Below are 24484 nucleotides of genomic sequence, written 5' to 3'. Positions count from 1 at the left end.
AGTAATAGGAGAGGGGAATGGTTCTGGGTGGGTTACTCTTCAAAGGGTTGGTGTGTACTTGTTGGGCCGAAGGGCCTGGTTCCACACTGTAGGAATTCTATAATAGTAAATGGCCTTGATGTTACTGGTCTTCTCCCATTTCCATTTGCCATGATCGTTCTGTTTAGAATTCTGCTGCTCAGAACTCCAAGCTCTCAGTCAACCTTACAATAAGTAGAAGACCCGTACAGTAAGTTTGAAGATCAAGGGAAGTTCTCCCAAGAATCTTCAAACTGACCCTGAAACAGTCTCCTCCGTAGACATAAACAATCTGGCCATCAGGCTCATCATGATTGTGGGATCTTACTGTGTTAAAATGGCTGTTGCATGTTACACCAGTGGCTGCAGTTAAAAAACATTTAAATAGCTGTGCACTATTTTAGCACCTTCTGGGGTTATCGAAAGGTGCTATATTAATGCAAGGCTTTTCTTCTCCTCTTCATTGATATGAACAATGTTTTCAAGTTACTGTGTGTTTTCTGAATGTCTTCATTTTGCCTGTTCCTGTATACCTATTAGGTGGGTGGGAGAGGAGTGCTTATAAACATCTGTGAGGCTATTAAGTTTTGACTGACACTACCAAATACAGTATGTTAAAAAATGGATCTATACCAAAGTGACTAAAAACTCATTGAACATACTCCTGTTGGTTACACTCACAACTCTTTGACTTGTCACAGGGAGCTCCACTTATAAGGAATCTGATTGGTGACAAAAACAGCTTGATTACTGCTAATTACAGACACATGAGGCAGCATGGGACATATTTCACAACATTAATTTGTCACAACTTTACACACATGCATATAATTAAGCAAAGTCTTCATTGTTTGAGAACTCCATTATATAATAATAATTCCACATAGCAACGGTGAGGTGGCAAGTGAACTCAGTAACCACGACAGCAACTAGAAATCATTCTCCCATACTCTGACAAGCAATTAAGATGTTCCAAAGAAGATTAGGCAGATGTTGAATCCGGTTATACAAAGGCAGCTATCAAATTGCTATTAAACTATAAACTTTCATATTAATCACACCTTTTTATGACAGCAAGTCACCAGAAAAATAGTTGCTAGAGAGAATATCTTCCGAACATCTGAAAATTATTGTAATTATAGTTACTCCATTACGTAAATTGCATGTTAACTTTGCAACATGTCAAATATCAAAGAAACGCAATGATTTTTGCACAAATTAAGACATTGAAGGTGGGAATGTAGAGAAAAGATACAAAAGGAAAATACAAACGCTGTGCAGCTGCAGGGAAAGGGAGAGGCACAATGGGCAACAGAGAAGCATGAACAGAGAGGCAAATGTGAACAAGCAAGAGACAGAAGCTGAGGATGTGAGAGAAAGAGAGATTCACAGAAAGGAGAACCAGGCAAAGAATAACTGAATGAGCATCACAGACAGGGAGAGAAACAAGCAAAAAGACAGGCATTTGATAGCAAGGAGAGGAGGAGGGGGGGGGGGGGGGGGGGGAGAGGAGAGAGAGAGAGAGAGAGATGACTAAAGCACACAAGCAGATTATAAGTTTATAAGGAGAGGTTAGATAGGCTGGCACTTTTTTCACAGGAGTGAGGACTGCAGGTGCTGGAGAGTCAGAGTCAAAAAGTGTGGTGCTGGAAAAGTACAGCAGGTCAGGCAGCATCTCAGGAGGAGGAGAATTGACGATTCTCCTCCTCCTGAGAGGAGGAGTGTGACACATTCCTGATGAAGGGCTTATTTCCGAAATGTTGATTCTCCTGCTCCTCCGATGCTACCTGACCTGCTGTGCTTTTCCAGCGCCACACTTTTTGACTATGGTCACGGAAGTGTAGGAGGTTGAAGGGTGACCTTTTAGAAGTTTATAAAATCATGAGGGATGTAGATAAGATGAATGGCAGGTGTCTTTTTCCTAGGGTGAGGGATTTCAAAACTAGGGGCATATTTTTAAGGTGAGAGGAGAAAGATTTAAAAACGACACCAGGGACAATTTGTTTAGAAGAGTGTGTGAAAGAAACTTCCCAAGGAAGTGATGAGTAAGGGTACAGTTACACCTTTTAAAGGATATCTGAATAAATACATGAATAGGAAACATTTGGAGGATACAGGCTTTGCACTAGTCGGGACTAGTTTAGTTTGGGATTATGATCAGCATGGACTGGTTGGACCGAAGGGTCTGTTTCTGTACTATACGACTCTATATGAATAAGGAACAAGAGTAGGCCACTCAGGGCTTCAAGCTTGCTCTGATTTTTCCTGGCTGATCTGATTTTAACCTCAATTGTACATTCCAGCATATCCCTGATCATCTTTCAACCTCTTGGTAATCAAGAATCTAGCTACCTTTGCCTTAAAAATATGTCAAGATTCTGCATCCTCTGCCTTTGGAGTAAAGGAATTTTAAAGACTCACAGAAAGAGGGGGTTAGAGAAACATACTGAGAGGGAACGACAGCAGGAGAAAAAGATACACACAACAGGGAGAGTGGGGAGACAAATATTGTTAAGGAGAGAGCAAGACACAAGCAAGAAATAAAGACAAACAGGGATGGGTAGTTTGGGAGAGAGAAGACGAGAAATATAGGGAAGGACAAGAGAAACAAAGAGAAAGGGAAACACAAGAGAGGGCCAAGGGAAGCACAGGTAGGAAGTAAGAGAGAGGCACAAAGGAAAGGAGACCATAGGCAAGGAAACAAAAACAAAATGCTGATAAAAGGAAAGAGAAGTAAAACAAGACATAAAATCACAGACAAGAAATTATGTCAGGGTGTTCAGACTGGAAAAGGGAGACAAGACACAGATTTAAGAAAGAAAGTAGCACAAAAAGATAGAGAGACAGAGAGCAACAAAAACAGGAAGGGGAAAAGTGGTACACGGAGTAAGAGTCAAATGCCGTCCATGATAGACATGCTGTGTTGGATGACACAGAGTCACATTCAGCAAAAATAAGTTTGCTCCTGAGCTGCAGGATCTGGCTCCAGCAAAATGAGCAAGACCAAGGTTTGAGAAGTAATTATTAGATCACTTACAACTCAAGTTTTAATTTCGTAGGCGGTAAGTTGCCAGAAGAAGCGAATGAAGGTTATTGACTTCCTGAGGAAAGATGGGCTACTGAAGAGCCTCAGGGGAAAATCCACCAATCACACACTTCCCAAGGGGGTCACAAATTGAAGTTGATGCAGAGGAAAGAAAAGCCAAATCTAACAGTTTGGAAGCAACTAAATCCTCAAAGCCACCTGCAAATTCAAGCATAAGCAATTCAATCATGAACAGAAGGTAGATTGAAAAATAAGGCAGAGATGCAATTTTTATTGACCATATTGATAACCAGTGCTGAATATTCCTGACATTACATGAATCTGCAAACAAGGATTCCCCTGAAATGTTTCATACAGCATTGACTGCTTTGCCCTTGCAAGTTGCTGGAGACCAATTGAGATTATACCAGTTGACCCTCTCCCATCCCAGAGATTAATTAACCTTTTGGCATCAATTATCAAGATTCATTGCAATTAAAACATCTTGAGCTAGACTGTTGAGTGCCAGTGGAACCTCGTGGAGAAGGAAATTAGAAAGGTAGAGAAAAGAAATAGATTATTTTGAAATACCTATTCCAGCTAATTGATTTATTTCCAGAGTATTTGTAAGGAAGGCCTATCTCTAACTGTCCCCAAGAATGTGATGTTAAATCACTCATAAGCTTGTAAGGCTAGTTACCAAGTCAACCACATTGCCATGGGTATGGAGTCACATATTGGCCGGACCAGAAAAACAATTTCTTTCCTAAAAGCACATTAGTGGACCAGATGGATCTTTATGATAATCCAGTATTTACACAGTTGCTCCCATTGCTGCGAACATTTTAGTTTCAAATTCAAACAAGTAATGCACAAGTAAATTCTGCATGAAGGATGCTGGGATTTGAACTCATATCCCCAAATCCATCTGATGAAGAGTCATCTAGATGTGCAACGTTAGCTTGCTCTCTCTCCATGGATGCTGCCTGACCCGCTGTGATCTCCAGCATTTGTTGTTTTCAGCACCTGGATTTACGAGATTGCTGGTCCAGTAACAAATCTATTACAATGTCATGTCATTTAACGTGCAGTGTCTGTGAGATGCAGACAAGGTCAGAGACAGATTGTGTCACTGTAAACCCCTGTGCAGTAATTCCACAAAGCAAGTAGCTAATTTATACAATTACAATTGTTACCAAATGCGAGCTTAGACACAGAATGTATCTTTAGAATTGAATTAAATCAGAGAACCGGAAAATTACAACAAAGGCTGATTGCTTGTTGTGAATGATCAGTGTAGAGGTTGTGGCTGATTTATTTTCCAGTTACATATCCCATTGGACACCGAATGACTCACAGCTCCTGATACATCCCTGCATTTACTACTTACAGTGTATACTCCCTTAAGTATCAAGAGACAAAGGATAATGGCATTTATTTTCAATTAGATTTGTTTAATGGAAGGCTTAGTGATCTTTATGACACATAGTGAATTTTCTTTCTAATTATAGTATATCAAGCTTGTTTGAGTCAGGGTTTTAAAAGTAGGAGGGGTCTGCATAGTATAGGATAGCGAAAAACTGTCCCCACTGCTGGAAGGAGAGACAGCTAGGTATCAATGAAAGACCAAAAAAAAGGTAATATGAGGAATTCTTTATGCACAGCTGGTGGTTAGGGTGTGGAAGACATTGCCTGACAGCGTAGTGGAAACAGGCTCAATTGTGTCTTTCAAAAGAGAAATGGATCATTAATAGTTGACAAAACAAATCACAGTCAATAAGACCCGATGGGCTGCATCGCCTCCTTCTGTTCCCTATCCTTCCTCAATTCTGTAATTTCTACCCTATTTTGGAATATATGCTAATGATAATGTAAAGCCAACTGATCAAGAATTGACCAGAATTGGAAAGGAATGATGAACCATTCCTTTAGCGTGGACATACCGATATCCCTATAACAATTGTAACGTTAAACCATATCCTTCCTGTTGGTTTCAACGCTTCTAAATTGCAGTGCATGGAGGAGGAGTGACAATTGTGAAAAATATAATTGACTTTTGGGCTTTCTCTTCAGCTGATCTAACAAAAGGAGGTTTGGGTGAGAAGCGAGCTGGATTGTTTGTAATTTTTTTAAAAATTCACTCGTGAGATGTCGCTGATTAGCCAGCATTTATTGCCTGTCCCTAGTCGCCCTTGAGAAGGTGGTGGTGAGCTGCCTTCTTGAACCGCTGCAGTCCGTGTGCCATGGGGAAGATGTTTTACAGGAACAACTAAGAGCTCTTTTGCACGCAGTAAGGCCCTCCCAATAGCATTGAGACAACTAACAGGTAAACTTTAAAATGAAAGGACATCGACTTGAAACATGAATTCTATTTTTCTCTTTCTACAGAAGTTGCCAGATCTGCTGAGTGTGATCAACATTTTCTGTTTCTATTTCAGATTTCCATTTGCAGTATTTGGCCTTTGGATCAGTAAAACTTGCTTTTTTCATATTCCTTCTTGAGATGGAAGACCAACAGTTGTTACCCATTCCGAATTGCCCTTGAGAGGGTAGCAGTAAGTCACTGACTTGAATCGTTGCAGTCAGGGGGAGAGAGAGAGCTTTTGGCTAGGACAGAATGGAAACAGACCCTTCGGTCCAATCAGTCCATGCTGACCTTATTCCCAAACTAAACCACTCCCACCTGCCTGCACTTGGTCCATATCCCTCCACACATTTCTTATTCATGTAGTTATCTTTTAAACGTTGTAACTGTATCTATATCCACCACTTCCTTTGGTAGCCCACCTGATACAGTCTCTGTATTATAAAATCACCCCTCATGTCTTTTATAAATCTCTCTTCTCCCACCTTAAAAAATATGCCCCTAGTCTTGAAATCCCCAACCCTCGGGAAAGGACATTTGCCATTCACCTTTTCTATACCCCTCATGATCTTATAAACCTCTATAAGGTCACCTCTCAACCTCCCACACTCCAGTGAAAGAAATCCCAGCCTATATGGCAGATAAATTCACATCCTTTTAAGTGGAATTATTTGCTGAGGATACAGTTCAATGTCTCACAAATAGACTGACTGAATCAGTTATTTAGAAAGCTAAACTTCTGCTACTTTCTATGTTTGTGTTCATCCAACCACTACAGGGAAATGGTGATACAGTGGCAATGTCACTGGACAGGTTATCCACAGATCCAGGCTAACGCTCTGTGTTCAAAATGAGATTCCAGTAGAGATGGGTTCAAATCCCACCATGTCAATTAGGGATTTCAAATCCAATTTATAGAATCTGGAATGATGAAGGTAGTATCAAGGATGACATGATAAATATCAGAAATTGGAAAAACCCACTTGTTCACAAATGTCCTCTCATTGTTAGCTGGTGACTCTAGATGCTGAGCAATGCAGTTAACTATTAACTGCCCGTGAAACAGACCACCCAGTCCAAAGTCAGTTAGGGTTGTACATCAAATGCTATCCTTTCCACTGAGGACCACATTCCATGAAAGAATGAAACAAACATAAAAGTAAAATAAAGTAGCCTTGGTCCCAGAGGACCAAAGAGAGAGGGGGAGTGACAGAGAGATGTCTGGTGGTGGTTTAACCTGAGGGTCACCACGCCTCAGGTGAGGGGAGAATTTGGAAAGGAGGGATTTCATGGTAACCTCAGTTGGCATCGCAAACCAGGTGTCCAGTCAACTGAGCTGCACGGTGGCACGGTGGCACAGTGGTTAGCACTGCTGCCTCACAGCGCCAGAGACCCGGGTTCAATTCCCGCCTCAGGCGACTGACTGTGTGGAGTTTGCACGTTCTCCCCGTGTCTGCGTGGGTTTCCTCCGGGTGCTCCGGTTTCCTCCCACAGTCCAAAAATGTGCAGGTCAGGTGAATTGGCCATGCTAAATTGCCCATAGTGTTAGGTAGGGGGTAAATGTAGGGGTATGGGTGGGTTTCGCTTCGGCGGGTCGGTGTGGACTTGTTGGGCCGATGGGCCTGTTTCCACACTGTAAGTAATCTAATCTAATCTAATCTAATTGAGCTAACCCATACCCTTGAATGTGAACATTCTGAAATAGAGGGGGATAATGGTAGATTTAGACAAAGAAGGATACGAGGAGCTTGAGTGGGTCAAAGGCACTGGCATGACTGGTTAAGTCAAATGGTCTGTTTTTCTGCCATGTATCTATTGTAAATCAAAGGGTAACGCCATCCTCAATGAAAGCAAAAAGACTTCCCATTTTCCAGCTGTCCCTTTATCTGCGACATCTGCCTCCAATCAGCTTTTGAAAGTTCTTGCCTAGTACCGTCAAAATTGGCCTTTCTCCAATTTAGAACTTCAACTTTTAGATCTGGTCTATCCTTTTCCATCACTATTCTAAATCTAATAGAATTATGGTCTCTGGCCCCAAAGCGCTCCCCCACTGACACCTCAGTCACCTGCCCTGCCTTATTTCCCAAGAGTAGGTACATCCATATACTGAATCAGAAATTTTCTTGTACACACTTAACAAATTCTTCTCCATCTAAACCCTTAACACTATGGCAGTCCCTGTCGATGTTTGGAAAGTTAAAATCCCCTACCATAACTACCCTATTATTCTTACAGATAGCTGAGATTCCTTACAAGTTTGTTTCTCAATTTCCCTCTGACTATTGGGGGGTCTATAATACAATCCCAAAAAGGTTATCATCCCTTTCTTATTTCTCAGTTCCACCCAAATAACTTCCCTGGATGTATTTCCAGGAATATCCTCCCTCAGCGCAGCTGTAATGCTATCCCTTATCAAAAATGGCACTCTCTCTCCTCTCTTGCCTCTCTTTCTATCCTTCCTGGAGCATTTGTATCCTGGAACATTCAGCTGCCAGTCCAGCCCATCCCTGAGCCATGTCTCTGTAATTGCTACGATATCCCAGTCCCATGTTCCTAACCATGCCCTGAGTTCATCTGCCTTCCCTGTTAGGCCCCTTGCATTGAAATAAATGCAGTTTTATTTATTAGTCCTACCTTGGCCCTGCCTGCCCTGACTGACTCGCTTCTGTTCTCAACTGTACCAGTCTCAGATTGATCTCTTTCCTCACTATCTCCCTGGGTCCCACCCGCCCAATCTCCCTGGGTCCCACACGCCCACCTTACTAGTTTAAATCCTCCTGAGCAGCTCTAGCAAATCTCCCTGCCAGTATATTAGACCCCTTCCAATTCAGGTGCAATCCATCCTTCTTGTACAGGTCACTTCTACCCCAAAAGAGATTCCAATGATCCAAAAATGTGAATCTTTCTCCCATACACCAGCTCCTCAGCCATGCATTCATCTACTCTATCCTCCTATTCTTGCCCTCACTAGCTTGTAGCGCTGGGAGTAATCCAGATATTACTATCCTTGAGGACCTCCATTTCAAATTCCTGCCAAACTCTCTGTAATCTCCCTTCAGAATCTCAACCTTTTCCCTTCCTTTGTCATTGGTTCCAATATGGACAATGACCTTTGGCTTGGCCCTCTCCCCCTTGAGAACATTCTGCACCCTCTCTGAGACATCCTTGATCCTGGCACCAGGGAAGCAACACATCATTCTGATTTTTCGCTGCTGGCCACAGAAACGTCTGTCTGTACCTCAGACTAGAGAATCCCCTAACACAATTGATCTCTTGGAACCTGAGGTACCCCAGTCTCAATACCTCACCTTGACTTTTCTGGGATTGCTGTGGCTTACCGTGGCTTCTCCATTTATGGTGGAAATGACTGACGTGTGATTACTCATTTCCTCTCTAACTGCCATCAGCGGTGTTAAATTAATTCCTGGTGAGTTAGTGATAACTAACCTGCAGCTACTGTGTTAATGAGAAAGAAAGAAACACATTGCAAATTACAAAACATTTCAGCTGCTTCCCAGACAATTTCACAGCTCATCTAAGACAAGGAAGTGACATTGCATTAAAATGAAAATTTTAAAAATCAGTCACATTTTCTGGATGTCCTGTGTCACATCTGTATATATCAGAACCTATCCAGCCTGTGCCTGCACAAATTTAATTTTTCAGATGAAAATTCTACAGCCACCTCTTTAGCATTTTATTCATAACTAGATTCAGAATTCTTGAATTTCCAAAGTTTGTAATACGAGTCACCACTGATGAACAACATTACAAAAATGATGGCGTCAATGGGGGACATTGCTATAATAATTTATAATGATGGTACGAGAGCTAAAAAGCTATAACTGTCAGAAAATTCTGATTAAAATGGGATTTTTTTTGGAGCAGAGAAGGCTGGGAGGGGTGACCTAATAGGTGGATGTGGAAATACTTCCATAATAAATAAAAAGCAGGAATCATCAGCAGTGCTTGCCCCAGAGGCCCACTGAAGATGTTACCTAGTTGGGTGACAAAACGTCTGGAAATGAATTTTCCAGCTCAGCGAGCAAACCTACATCCAATATTTCCATTTGTAAAAGAGTCTGGAATGAGGCTGCTGTGTAATTCATTAAAGTTGCAAGTCTTGAATATATTATTTTGTTCATGGAGAACAGTTCCTGCTTATGAGAGCCTGGGGAACATGTAATTCCCTTGGCCCTCTCCATTAGTCCAGAAGTAGGCTATTTAGCCCAAATTTTCCATGGCAATCCCTCAACCAATCAGAATTGACTTGCCAACCTATCAGCCTCCTTTTCTCCTGTAGTGTAAATTGTTGTGACAGTTTGAAATTTGGCATTCTTGTATTTGTCCTGATGAGTCCCAGATAAAAGGCTTCAACAACATGTCTCTCTCAACATGTCTAACCCTAACCCTGTTACATTTGAATGTTCTTGAATATGGACACATAAAGTGTTGTAAGATATAAGGGGTCAGATCAAAAGCTGGCAGAGGATTAGCCTTGTTTGCTCTTTCACAGCTGGCATAGAAACATAGGGCTGAATGGCCTTCTGAGCCTGTAAATTTAATGATATTATGTTTACATGAGTTGATACAGTCTCTTCTGGTCACTCAATGTGTTCACACAGATTGGATTGTATCTTTTCTCTGCAATGGTTAACAACATGAGATTAATATTTAGTCAAGTTGAATAAAATGTATAAACTCCATATTAGTCATCAAAAAGTTATCGTTTACGCAGTTTGATGCTGAATCTATGCAGTAACCATTAGGCAATTAAACTTAATTGGATGTTTAGCAGGAGATTAAATACTTAATTTCTATTTCATGGTTACCAAGGTGCACACAGGTTTTATTGAGCTTTTACTATTGGAAGATCTATTATATTTTGAAAATGTATTGAAAAGGATCCAGAGAGATTTAAAACAGGAAATTGCTTGTCATAAAACAAAAGGCTAGTGTAATAAACTTCTTTACCCAGAGAATGGTTAGAATGGAGAAGTTGCTTAGATACATAATAGAGGTGTATAATGTAGGTGCCTTCAGAGGGAAAGGTAGGGAACTAAATGAGGGAGAATGAAATAGATAGATACGCAGATAGAGTCAGAGTCACAGAAATGTACAGCATAGAAACAGACCCTTCAGTCCATCTCGCCAATGTCAACTAGATATCCTAGATTAATCTAGTCCCATTTGCCATCATTTGGCCCATTTCCCTCTATATCATTCCCATTCATATACCTATCTAGATACCTTTTAACTGTTGTAATTGTACCAGCTTTCACCACTTCCTCTAACAGCTCATTCCATACATGCACCACCCTCTGCATGAAAATGTTGCTCCTTACATCCCTTTTCTATCTTTCTTCTCTCACCCTAAACCTATACCCTCTAGTTCTGGATTCTCCCAGCCCAGGGAAAAGACCTTGCCCCTCATGATTTTGTAAACCTCTATAAAGTCACCTCTCAACCTCTGCTGCTCCAGGGAAAACAGTCCCGGTCTATTCAGCCTCTCCCTATAGCTCAAATCCTCCAACCCTGGCAACATCCTTTTAAATCTTTTCTGAACCCTTTCAAGTTTCACAACATCCTTCTGATAGGAAGGAGACCAGAATTGCACGCAATATTCCAAACGTGGCTGAACCAACCTTCTGTACAGCTGCAACATGACCTCCCAACTCCTATACTCAATGCTCTGACCAATAAAGGAAAGCATATCAAACGCCTGCCTCACTATCCTATCTACCTGTGTCTCTACTTTCAAAGAAGTATGAACCTGCACTCCAAGATCTCTTTGTTCAGCAACACTTCCTAGGACCTTACCATTAAATTTATAAATCCTGCTCTGATTTGCTTTTCCAAAATGCAGCACCTTGCATTTATCTAAATTAAACTCGATCTGCCATTTCTCAGTCCATTTGATCAAGATCTCGTTGTACTCTGAAGTAACCTTCTTCGCTGGTCCAATTGTGTAGTTTATTATTTTGTTATCATGACCAATTAGCATAATTTTAAAAATCTGCTCTTTAAGTAGAAACCTTTCACAGTAGTATGGTATACCATTATCATAATTAATTTGTCAAAACCACAGGTCATCAGATGATCAGAACCCGCCTCTATACAGTAAATAATTCTGATCATCATGATATAAAGAATACTGCAAGCCTCTCAGACTGTACTGACTGAACTGCAGTGTCTTGGGTGAATTCTAACTTACTGCTTGGTAAGCTAGGACTCTGCAGCTTTGAAAAGTGCTGTTTGAGAAAGAGGTTTACAGAAATCTGTAAGAAGCTTAAGAGGTGAAGGCAAGTAAACTAAAAACAATATTGTCAAATACAACAGTGCAGCAGGACAGGATAGATCAGGCTCAGGGTTATGGGATGCTGTGTTCTGTCTCACAGCACACGTACAATATACATTTAAGGGACATGCTAATAATGTCATTGCTGTATCAAAGTTTCTATGCTACACAGCTCTATTCCCTTGCAGCATTACACACTCAGGAAAGGGTGCTAGAATTGCTTAGCTTGTACCCTGACACATAAGTGCCAGTGATCATCATGTACATACATAGATATCAAGTGGTGTCATAAAAACTGGAAGTTTAGAGGGGATATCAGGAAAAAGCCTTTCATTCAGAGGGTGGTGGGAATCTGGAACTTTCTGTCTGTAAGGGTGTTAGATACAGAAACCCTCACAACATTGAAGAAATATTTAAACGTGCACTTGTGATACATGGCTATGGGTCAAGTGCCTTAACACGGGATTGGAATAGTCAGGTGATTGTTTTTGACAGAAAGGGTGGAATGGCCTCTTTTCTGTGCTATAAACCTCTATGATTCTAAGTTTGTTGTATTCTTCATTACTATGTGAACTGTGTTTCATCTGTATGTTATGGGAGCAAATGTGTGTATTACAGCAGAACACCAGCATATTTTACTACCACATACCATGGTGGCAATGGTGGAATCTTGGAAAAGATGTTCAGAAAGGATTTGACAAAGACTCTGTGCTTAGAAAAGGAAAATAAAAATGTTTGTTAAAACTTTCCAACGATCCAAATGGATAGCTTTTAAAAAGCATTAATTGTCTCATTCAAATTCATGCAGATGGGCGGCACGGTAGCACAGTGGTTAGCACTGCTGCTTCACAGCGCCAGAGACCTGGGTTCAATTCCCGCCTCAGGCGACTCTCTGTGTGGAGTTTGCACATTCTCCCCGTGTCTCCTCCGGGTGCTCCGGTTTCCTCCCACAATCCAAAAATGTGCAGGGGTTAGGTGAATTGGCCATGCTAAATTGCCCGTAGTGTTAGGTGAAGGGGTAAATGTAGGAGAATGGGTCTGGGTGGGTTACGCTTCGGCGGGTCGGTGTGGACTTGTTGGGCCGAAGGGCCTGTTTCCACACTGTAAGTAATCTAATCTAAAAAAAAAACTATTGATGTACCGGCACCAATTCCTTCAAGGTTAAACATGATGTGGATCAGATGCAGACTTAAGCCCCATCTATTCTGCAACAAAATGTGCACTCAGTCTCTTCTGTGCTTATTCCACATTATCCTCTAACCATTGTCACATATTTTCTGAGTGAGACTTTTATTTGAGCTGATAGCTTTGTGCTGCAAAGCTATGGGTCGAGTGTGTGGCGGTGGAAAGCACAGCAGGTCAGACAGCATCCGAAAAGCAGGAGAATCAACGTTTCAGGCATAAGCCAATTCGTGATTAAGGGGTTATGCCTGAAATGTTGATTCCCCTGCTCCTTGGATGCTGCCTAACCTACTGTGCTTTTTCAGTGGCACACTCTTGACTCTGATCTCCAGCATCTGCAGTCCTCACTTTCTCCTGCTGCAAAGCTGTGCCAAATTGGAAATGGTTGAAAGCATCAATATTTAACTTGAGACTTTCTTTGGAAGAAGGCTAACCTCAAACATTACTGATTGGATTCAAACTCAAATCATGGAAGTGAAAGGACAGTGTGTTCACTCACATCATCACCCTGTGCCAATAAATAGTACTTTTGCTTCCGTATATGTTTTGCTATGAGTGGAATGTTTAAGAATAGCATCTAATTTTTTGACTCATCCAATACAAAACACATTCGCTTGTGAAATAGGTTAATTGTTAAGAGGCAGTATACATTCTGCTCGGTATAGACTTGAATTATCTGGAGTAATGACAGAGGCTACGATTTTATTCCAAGAGCAGAGAAGGTTAAAGGGATATTTAATTGATGTGTTCCAAAATTATTGAGGGATTTGACATAGTAGATGGGAAAAGGCTGTCTTCATTATCAGGAAGACCATAAAAACATAGAATTAAAATAACATGACAAAATCCTGGAGAAAAATTAGGAGATTTCTTTTAAACCCTGTAAATTATGATGACTTGGAACACATTGCCTGAAATGGTGGTTAAAGCACATTCAACAGTACGTTTCAAATGAAAATCAGATCTATATCTGAAAGTTCGAGATTGGAGGGGCTCTGTGCAAAGAGCAGGGGAGGGGGGTTAACTGCCTAGTTCTTTGTAGGAGACAGCACAGACATTATGGAATGAATAGCCTCCTCCAATATTGCCATGTTCGATTCAGTGAGCCAGTGCTGTGTTACTGATGAAAGGGTGTGGAGTGAAGTAAATAACTGGTGAGATTGAACATTTCTGGGGCAATAGACCAAGTTGATGAAGTCACTGATTTGAGCTTTATTCTTGCTCTGGACATTTGGTATCTCAGATTTCTATGAGGAGGAAACATTCATCATTGAGATAGGATCACACTGACTTTTCAGACTAGCTCAGCCTCTCGAATAATCTGCTCCAAAAGGTCATATTCAGAACCAACAGCTTGACCATCTGGAAGATGCTGTGTGTTAGTCATTAAGTCTGCAAGCACAGAAATCTCACTGGGGCAATTCTACCATTGCTCTGCAAAAACACCTGTACAAAATGGGCTGGTGCTGACATGATTGTTGATCAGTAATAATCTCAAAGTTCCCTTTGCATCAGTGTGGATTTCTCTGACATATAACTTCAGCACTCAATTATGAAGAAAAGGCATAGCTGACCTGAAAAGTTAACTAGTTCTTTTACCACAGATGCTGCCAGACTTGCTGAGTTTCTCCAGCACTCTCTATGTTTGTTTCAGATTTCCAGCATCCTCAACATTTTGCTTTTATTCGAGTGTCTCTTTAAAGGCCAGTTAGGTTAATTAAACACTGTGGCACTGCAGCTCATTAAAGAGATCTTAAAACTATTTTAATACTTTGGCTTCCTCATTGTGTACAGTGTTATTCTTCAGTGATCACCCCTGTTTATTAGGGCTTCTTAAACAGTGTCATTTTCATGGTTCTATATTTAACCCACATTTGGGGCGCATCTCTTTGTTCCTGTAAGGGTGCTTTAATGCGTTCTTCCTCAATCTTGGATTTGCTCAGGCACTGAATCACTTATTTCTTTGGGCAAACCGACCATTGAACGTGAATGAAATCTGGAAAACTCAAGTGGGAAGTTTTTGCATGTTCGCTTACACTTCAAGTTCCAAAATGTTTTGCACAATTTCATTTCCTTCCAAACAAATTCCACTGTAAGCCAGGTAGAAATCATAGAGAAATCCTGGGCCAATATACAGTTAATTTTAAATGGGTTTAATAGAGTTAATGACTGTGTTAAATATAGACACCCAGAAAAGCTTAATTGTCAATATGAGCGTTAATAGAGAAACTGCAATCACATGCAACAGAATTCCTACAAGGTTCTCCTGACATAACCTGACAAGGAGACCATTGGAGACAGAGGAGAAATTGCACAAATCGCAGTTTTGAGTCAATTCTTCAGGGTGGTGAAAGGGAAGATGGGCTTTACCGAAGATTCATCTCAGCTGAGGGAAGTCCATGTGATAATTGCAGACAAACATGACAACTTTAAAACGAGGTTTTATCATGACAACAGCTAAGCAATAAACTCTTGCTAAACATCAGACAATAGCAAAAAATAGTGATGGCCTCCCAGAATTGGCTGTTGAGGTGTGAACAGAACACATCCAATTATTTTACAGAAACAATGCGTGCTCTGGCCCTGGAAACCATAGCATTTCACAGTGGGTTTAAAAAAAATCCAGACTTCAAGTTCATTTAAATAAATCAGCTGAAAGGAGGTAAGCAATTGCAGAATATTCAACTTGAACAACAGCAGCACAGAACACCGTTTACATAACATCCTGACCTGAAAGAATGAAACATTGTTAGAACCTACAGTAACAGACCATATTGCACTGTATCCACGATCAAAGAAGGCAATGTCCAAATGAAAGAGCTCACCTCTGTCTTAAGGCAGCCACAGTAGATTTGTCAATCCTGAAAAACAAAACAAAAACTATAGATCACCCACAAGCACTGGACTGAAGTTAATATGTCCAACAGTAGATATCCTTTTGACTCGATATAACTGTTCTTTCGGAGAATGGCACATGAGGGAGACTGATTTTAAACTTCTCTGTCTCACTGGAACCAGGTGAACAGGCAATTAAAAGCTGAGAGGTTCTTTTTAAATTTATCTGCAGAATGTGGGTGTTGATGAGGCCAGTTCTTATTGTCCACAGGACACTTCAGATTCAACCACTTTGCTGCCTGTCTGGAGTCACAAGTAGATCTGATTAAGCAAGGTCAGCAGCTTTCCCTTCTTACATCGCATTAGTCAACCAGATCTCCATTCCAGATTTTATTGTATTCAAATTTCACGGTCTGTCATGATGGGATTTTGAAACAATGTGCCCAGAAGATTGCCCATGTGGTTCTGGATTGCTGATCCAGTGAATTTACTAAATACTAAACCACTGCCTCCCTCACTTTCAGTACCAGTGTTTAATTTGGGTCTCACTATTTTACATTTTAACCTCCTATTCCAAGTGAACAGCAGAAGGCAGCTACCGAAAGCCAACTGGTGCCCTAAGTGTGCAGATTGTCTATCATTAACTGTCCAACAATATCTCCAGATTCCCACCACTACGTGAACTGAGCAGGGAAGCCATGTTCCCATTCAATACATTTAAGTTGGAAGAAAATCAGAAGCAGAAAAGACAACTTCAGATAAGTTTTGATTATTTTCCTTTCCTTTGTAGAGTTAGGAGAAAGTGAGGTCTGCAGATGCTGGAGATCAGAGCTGAAAATGTGTTGCTGGAAAAGCGCAGCAGGTCAGGCAGCATCCAGGGAACAGAAGAATCGACGTTTCGGGCATAAGCCCTTCTTCGTTGTAGAGTTAGGACCTGGAAGCTTCACTGTAAATACCGACACATGAATCAGCAGTAGGCCATTCATCTTGAGCTTGCTCCACCATTCCACAGGGTCATGGCTGATCTGTTTACAATCTGAAATCCACATACCCACCGGCACCTGATAACTTTTCACTTCCTGGTTTAATACGAGATAGAGGAGGCTGGTACAATTACAACGTGTAAAAGGCATCTGGATGGGCATATGAAAAGGAAGGGTTTAGAGAGATATGGCCAAATGCTGGCAAATGGGACTAGATTAATTTAGGATTTCTGGTTAGCGTGGACGAGTTGGGCCAAAGGATCTGTTTCCATGCTGTACAACTCTATATGACTGGAAGACACTAAGAATCTATCTAGTTCTGCCTTAAAGTAATTCAAAGACTCTTCTTCTACCACCTGTACAGGGAGACAGTTCCAAAGACTCATGATTCAGATGAAAAATTTTGCTTACTCTATGTCATAGAGTAAGACCCCTGACTTTTAATCAGTGACCCCGATTCTCGATTCTCCCATAAGAGGAAACACCCTTGCCACAGCTACCCCATCCAGACCTTTCGGGATTCAATACATTTCAAGCAGGTTGTCTCTCATTCTTCGAAACTTCAGTGGATACAAGCCTAACCTGCCCGATCTTCCCCCACAAGATTATCTGTGTCAAGAGTCTGGCGCTGGAAAAGCACAGCAAGTCAGGCAGCATCCGAAGAGTAGGAGAATTGAAGTTTTGGGCAAAAGCCCTTCATCAAGAATGAGGCTGGGAGCCGAGGGTTTGGAGAGATAAATGGGAGTGGAGTGGGGCTGGGGGGAAGGTAGCTGAGAGTGTGAAAGGTGTATGGAGGTGGGGGTAAAGGTGATAGGTCAGAGGGGAGGGTGGAGCAAATAGGTGGGAAGAAAGATGGACAGGTAGGACAGGTCAGGTTGGGCGGTGCCGAGTTGGAAGGTTGGATCTGGAATGAGGTGGGGGGAGGGGAAATGATGAAACTGGTGAAATCCACATTGGTGCCATGGGGTTGCAGGGTCCCAAGGCGGAAGATGAGGCATTCTTCCACCTGACATTGGGTAGTTAGGATTTGGCAATGGAGATGGCCCAGGACCTGCATGTCCTTGATGGAGTGGGAGGGGGAATTGAGGTGTTTGGCCACGGGACAGTGGGGTTGGTTGGTGCGGGTGCCCCAGAGATGTTCTCTGAAGCGTTCTGTGAGTAGGCGGCCTGTATCCCCAGTGTAGAGGAGACCGCATCAGGGGCAACAGATACAGTAAACGCCATGTGTGGAAGTGGAACTTTGATGGATATGGAAGGCTCCTTTGGGGCCTTGGATGGAGGTGAGGGTGGAGGTGTGCGCACAGTTTTTGCAATTCCTGCTGTGGCAAGGGAAGGTGCCAGGATGGGAGGGTGGGTTGGTGTAGGCCGTGGACCTGATGAGGAGTCGCAGAGGGAATGGTCTTCACAGAAAGCAGATAGGGGTGCAGAAGGAAATATACCTCTGGTGGTGGAGTGCGTTTGTAGGTGGCAGAAATGGCGGAGGATGATGCGATGTGCACGGAGTTTGGTGGGGTGGAAGGTCAGGACTGGGGGGGTTTCTGTCCTTTTTGCGGTTGGAGGGTGGGGTTTGAGGGCAGAGGCGCAGGAAGTGGATGAGATGCACTAGAGGGCATCATCAATCACGTAGGAGGGGAAATTACGGTCTTTAAAGAAGGAGGCCATCTGGTGTGCTCTGTGGGGGAACTGGTCCTCCTGGGAGCAGATACAGCAGAGGCGGAGGAATTGGGATTAAGGCTTAGCGTTTTTACAGGAGGCAGGATGGGAGGAGGTGTAGTCCAGGTAGCTGTGGGACTTGGTAGGTGTGTAGAAGATGTAAGTGTTGAGTCGGTCGTCGCTGATGGAGATGGGGAGGTCCAGGAAGGGGAGAGAGGTGTCAGAGATGGTACAGGTGAATTTAAGGTTGGGGAGGAATGTGTTGGTGAAGTTGATGAACTGTTCAACATCCTCGTAGGAGCACGAGGTGGCGCCAATGCAGTCATCAATGTTGTGGAGGAAAAGGTGGGGAATGGTGTTGGTGTAACAATGGAAGATGGAATCTTCCACTTGGCCAAAAAAAGACAGGCATAAGTGGGGCCCAGCGAGTGCCCATGGCTACCCCTTTCACCTGGATCCTCTCACTTCCAACAGACAAAAGGGATAGCCATGGGCACTCGCTGGGCCGCACTTATGCCTGTCTTTTTTTGGCCAAGTGGAAGATTCCATCTTCCACTGTTACACCAACACCATTTCCCACCTTTTCCTCCATAACATTGATGACTGCATTGGCGCCACCTCGTGCTCCTACGAGGACGTTGAGGGTTTGAGGGCAGAGGTGCGGGAAGTGGATGAGATGCACTAGAGGGCATCATCAACCATGTAGGAGGCCATCTGGTGTGCTCTGTGGGGGAACTGGTCCTCCCGCTGGCCCCAGTTATGCCTTTTTTTTGTCGGCTACGTAGAACAGTCCATCTTCCATAGTTACACCTGCATCATTCCACAACTTTTCCTCTGCTACATTGATGACGGCATTGGCGCCACCTTGTGCTCCCACAAGGACGTTGAACGGTTCATCAACTTCACAAACACTTTCCACTCTGATTTTAAATTCACCTGGATCATCTCTGACACGTCTCTCCCCTTCCCGGACCTCTTCACTTCCATCAGCGGTGACCAACTCAACACTGACATCTTTTAAAACCTACCAACTCCCACAGCTACCTGAACTACACCTCCTCCCATCCTGCCTCCTGTAAGATTGCTATCCCTTATTCTCAATTCCTCCGCCTCTGCTGCATCTGCTCCCAGGACGACTAGTTCCACCACAGTACACACCAGATGGCCTCCTTCTTTAAAGACCGTAATTTCCCCTCCCACGTAGTTGATGATGCCCTCTAGCACATCCCATCCACTTCCCACACCTCCACACCTCAAACCCTACCCCTCCAACCGCAACAAGGACAGAAACCCCCTCACCTTCCACCCCACCAACCTCTGTGTACAATGCATCATCCTCCGCCATTTCTGCCACCTACTAACGCACTCCACCACCAGAGATATATTTCTCTTTGCACTCCTCTCCGCTTTCTGTGGAGACTGTTCCCTCCACGACTCCCTTGTCAGCTCGATGCTCCCTACCAACACAACCTCCCCTCCTGGCACCTTCCTCTGCCACCCCAGGAACTGCAAGAACTGTGCGCACACCTCCCCCCCCCCCCCCCCCCCCCCCCCCCCCCCCCCCCCCCTTTCACATACATCAAAATTTCACCTGCTCTTCCACATGTCATTTACTGTAACCATTGCTCCCAATGTGGTCTCCTCTACATTGTGGAGACAGGATGCCTACTCACAGAGTGGTTCAGAGAACGTCTCTGGGACACCCGCACCAACCAACCCCACTATCCCATGGCCAAACACTTCAACTCCCCCTCCCACTCCGCCAAGGACAAGCAGGTCCTGGGCCTCCTCCATCACCACTCCCTAATGACCCGAAGCCTGGAGGAAGAACGCCCCATCTTCCACCTTGGGACCCTGCAACCCCATGGCATCAATGTGGATTTCACCAGTTTCCACATTTTCTCTCTCCCCACCTTACCCCAAATCCAACCTTCCAACTTGGTATCACCTCCATGACCTGTCCTACCTGTCCATCTTCCTTCCCACCTATCCGCTCCGCCCTCCCCTCTGACGTTTTACCATTACCCACCACCTCCATTCACCTATTGCACTTTCATTTATCTCTCGGCTCCCAGCCTCATTCCTGATGAAGGGCTTTTGCTCGAAACGTCGATTCTCCTGCTCCTTGGATGCTGCCTGACCTGCTGTGCTTTTCCAGCATCACACTCTCGACTCTGATCTCCAGCATCTGCAGTCCTCACTTTCACCACAAGATTATCTGCCTCTTCCAGGTATCAATCCAGTAAACTTCTTTCTGAACTATCTTCCTTAAAATGAGGTGATGAATGCTGTGCACAATACTCTATAGTAAAGGTCAGACCTCCTCTATGCCAGTTGTTGACCCCTCCACTCATCCCCTATTGTAAGACTCTCTGCTAAACCTTGATCCATACTTACTTAAGTGCCAGAGGAGAAATCAACCACAGAGAATTATGATCATTGTGAAACTCCAAAAACCACAGATAGGCCGATCTCACTCATCTTCAGCCTACGAATGAGCTTTCTATGTGCAATCAAATTCTCGTAAGATGCTATGGCCCACTGGGACTCAGGTGACTTTATTTTAAACCTTAAAACACACCAAAGTCCAAAAACATATGCAATCTTTGAACAATCCAATCAAAAGAGGTAGAAAGCTCACAACGCATCTGAAAAGTTGTTGAGTTGGGAAATATTTGGATCAAATTAAACCGACTTCAATCCAATTGATTTGGATCTGGAAATATTACCCTGGCCTTTCATATGCTTCAAATCACGGAGGAGAATTTCTAGTTGAGTACTTCTAAGCAATGGGAACACACACTGGGAGACCTGGCCCCAGGATCATGACCATATGATTTCATGGATGGAAAATCACCAGCTGGGAGTCTGCATTTTCCCACCATTCCCTGCCAATGTGCGCCAGGAGCAATGATGTTGACTATCTCCCTTCCAATCTCCAATGCATCTGTGGAGTATTATTTCTCACAAGTCAACTATTGACACATACTTTCTCCCCCTGCTAGCTGCTCCAGCTGTAGTTACTGTGAAAGATGTTTAAAGAATGTTTGAGTGGAGACAAACTGGGAACAATCTCATGTTGCCATTCCTGGAACAATCTGGGCACTGGGCAAGAGTAAATCTATTGGCCTTTCACCCCCGGGATTTGGCTTTGATGTAAACGAGCATGCGTGAAACTTCAGAAATATTTATATTTTCCATGGAAAATAATCGAGTATGAAATCCCGGCTTACAATTTAACCAAGATGCATATACTTTCTGATCGGTGCTACAAAACGGTGTTATTTAAAATGCGTTAATACCAGCGTTAAAATCATGCTGACTGGAAAAACTAGGCCTGCGTGATTGCATTCCATACATTACACTCCTATGTTCCTGGCAAAGTTTCACACTGCATCTTCAGTTTGTCTATAGGGCCACATTTCACATTTGTTTGCCAGCAATTACAGTACTCATGGCCATGTGCTCTACCAACAACTGCTGGAATAGTTGGGGGAATTTAAGATTGTTTCTCATGAAGGCTGCTGCTGCTAATTTAATTTGATCTCAGAAACAAACCATCTGAGGCCTGCACTCTGGTTTCAATCTTAGTCCCAGTCACCTCCTCCTACTGTGTGCAACAAGCCTTGTGTCCCAGTACAAAACCATCAGCCACTCATCCTCATTTACACGGTACCTTATCTTGGCAATCATGTTCAGTACTCTATCTTCGGCTGCGTTTTTCAATCTAGGGCCTCACATGCATTTCTATCTTCCCTTGCCGTTGAAGTAGTGACAGATCCATCAGTCATATCAGATTTACACTCTTGCTAAAACCTTCCACTCCAAACTAGCTTCACATGCCACCCCTCCACCCCCCACCAAAACCGACTTTCTTGACCACCTTCTCCATTTCTGCCATCACTGTTGGCATCCACTTTTTCCTCTATGAAGTGCTGTCAGATGTGAAAGACAGAATAGGGCAGAATATTCTGCTGCTCAGTAGTACAGAAACACCATTTATACACGTAATTGGGGTGGTGGAACAGAGAAAGCTCTGGGACCCTGTTCCACTAATAGATAATTGCAAGTTCTTGCACATTGTTATTTTTTCAGTTCTGGTTTTAAGAGCCTCTTCATCTGTTTGACAAAGAATTTGGAAAGTACCATGTGATTGTTAGAAGGTGGGTCACTCCAGCACAGGTTTATCAATGAATAGAGAAGCTGCCTCACTGCATTTGCATTAGGAGTTCTGTAACTCTGGCAACCATTAACTGTTAGTAGGACAATGGAAACAACAACATCCTAAATTATGCAAAACTGTGTTCACTGATGTACATGGACAAATACATTTGACCATATTATCTGTCTATTGCCCTGCCAACATATTGTACACCATACATCATTAAAGAGCAACCTGGAACCAAATCTCCTGGGACTGTGATATCCCAAGAGATTATGCCAGGATTACACTAGTGTCTGAGAAGTCCTAGAGTCAAAGCATCCCTGAAGCAGGGCCCAAGGTCCTACTCCAACCCCAAGACAGTGCACAGCCTCTCCCGTAATCCTCTGGATTTTCCTTCCAGTCCATGAACAAGAGTCTTTGTGTTGGCAGGTTTAGTTTTGCTCTGGTGACTATTCCCTCCTGTCACACAGCACCAATCCTACTATTTCAAGGGTCACCCCACCCCGGCTCCCAGTTCTTCCTGATATCTATAGTTCCTCCCAGAGCAGGATCCCCCAAACCACCTGATTCATCCAACCCAAGAGTTAGTTCTGCCCAGAATAGAGAAGACCCCATCCCCAATCTGTTCCTGTAATGGCAATATTTCTTGTAATGGGCAATTGGAGGTTCCACTGGATGCAAGAGATTGGTAGAATGTCCAAAGTGCTTTCCTAGAATCCCTACAGTGTGGATACCAGCCCTTTGATCCCACAGAGTAACCCACCCAGACTCATTCCCCTGCTCTATTACTCTACATTTCCCTTGATTAATGCAGCTAACCTACACATCCCTGAACACTATGGGCAATTTCCCATGGTCAATTCACCTAATATACACATCCTTGGACTATGGGTGAAAACCGGAGCACCCGGAGAAAATCCACACAGACCCGGGGAAAATGTATAAACTCCACACAGACAGTCACCCAAGGCTGGAATTGAATCTGTGTCGCTGGTGCTGAGAGGCAGCAGTGCTAACCACTCAGCCACCGTGCCACCCACTTATTCATTTTGGCCCCTTATTCATTTTTGCTATATTCATATCGAAATAGCAAATTAAAGAGACGTTGCCCTCATGCTGGGCTATTGATTTGTAGGTGAACTGAATCAGGAAGGTCTGGCTTGCTGGACAGAATTCTAATGTAACTGAAACATTTGTTTGCATTGGTTTGTATTTGAGGAACTGAGCAGTGACTGAGTTTAGAACCTGCAGCCAATATAGCTGATGTTGTTTCACAGAGCAGCGAGATTTTATATCCCTTCTCTTTGTCAAAATATTTGCATCTGTACCCAGTCAGAGTGAAAGGTAAACTGTTCCTTGATGGGTTATAAAAGCCTATTATAGGAAAGGGAGAGGACAAATCACACTCACAAAAACAAAACTTGTGGTCCCAAACACTGGACCTCCATGCTTTTTTTTGAATTCTACGGTTTAGACTCAGCATTTTCAATTATTAGCCTGTCTGTAAGTAAGAGCAGGTCCTCTCCTTTCTGATACCATTTCAAAAATAAGAGTCAGACCCTGGAAGTAAACATCAGGTTACCTAGAAGAATCCCATTGGCTGTTTTTTCTAACCTTCCTCCTTGGACGTTTAGCCCATCTTTCTTAAAGGTTTAGGCCTGCCTTGGGGTAGATATCCACTGCTATCGGGATGTGGCCACCCTGGCTGGACAAACACCTACATTCCCTCCCCAAATGCTTGAGAAGTTGGCCGTGAGCCACCTTCTGGAATCGTGATAGCCTGCTTCAGAGCTCCTGTACACCCACAGTGCTGTTGTGGAGGGAATCCCAGTGTTTTGACCCAGCGATGGTAAAAGAACAGCGATATAGTTTCAGCTCAAAATGGTGTGTGGCTTGCTGCATCTACTGTCCTTGTACTTCTAGGTGGTAGCAGTCACGTCCTTGGAAGGTGCTGTCGTAG

The 24484-nt window shown here is 43.2% G+C and overlaps 1 protein-coding gene across 6 annotated transcripts in view; it reads right to left on the bottom strand.

The window, feature by feature from the left end:
* Nucleotides 1-24484, bottom strand: part of rap1gap2a (RAP1 GTPase activating protein 2a) — a 516227-nt gene that overhangs the window by 266233 nt on the left and 225510 nt on the right. For 4 of the 6 annotated variants that reach the window (XM_043718315.1, XM_043718320.1, XM_043718319.1 and 1 more), the window contains one exon: nt 15714-15749. In XM_043718315.1, the coding sequence (XP_043574250.1) occupies nt 15714-15749 (36 nt within the window). The other 2 variants (XM_043718322.1, XM_043718323.1) reach the window with 2 other exon arrangements.

The sequence above is a fragment of the Chiloscyllium plagiosum genome, chromosome 28, assembly GCF_004010195.1.
Source record: "Chiloscyllium plagiosum isolate BGI_BamShark_2017 chromosome 28, ASM401019v2, whole genome shotgun sequence".
In the NCBI taxonomy this organism is placed as follows: Eukaryota; Metazoa; Chordata; class Chondrichthyes; order Orectolobiformes; family Hemiscylliidae; genus Chiloscyllium; species Chiloscyllium plagiosum.
The sequence above is the reverse complement of the archived record's forward strand: the minus strand, read 5'-3'. Positions and strand labels throughout refer to the sequence as shown.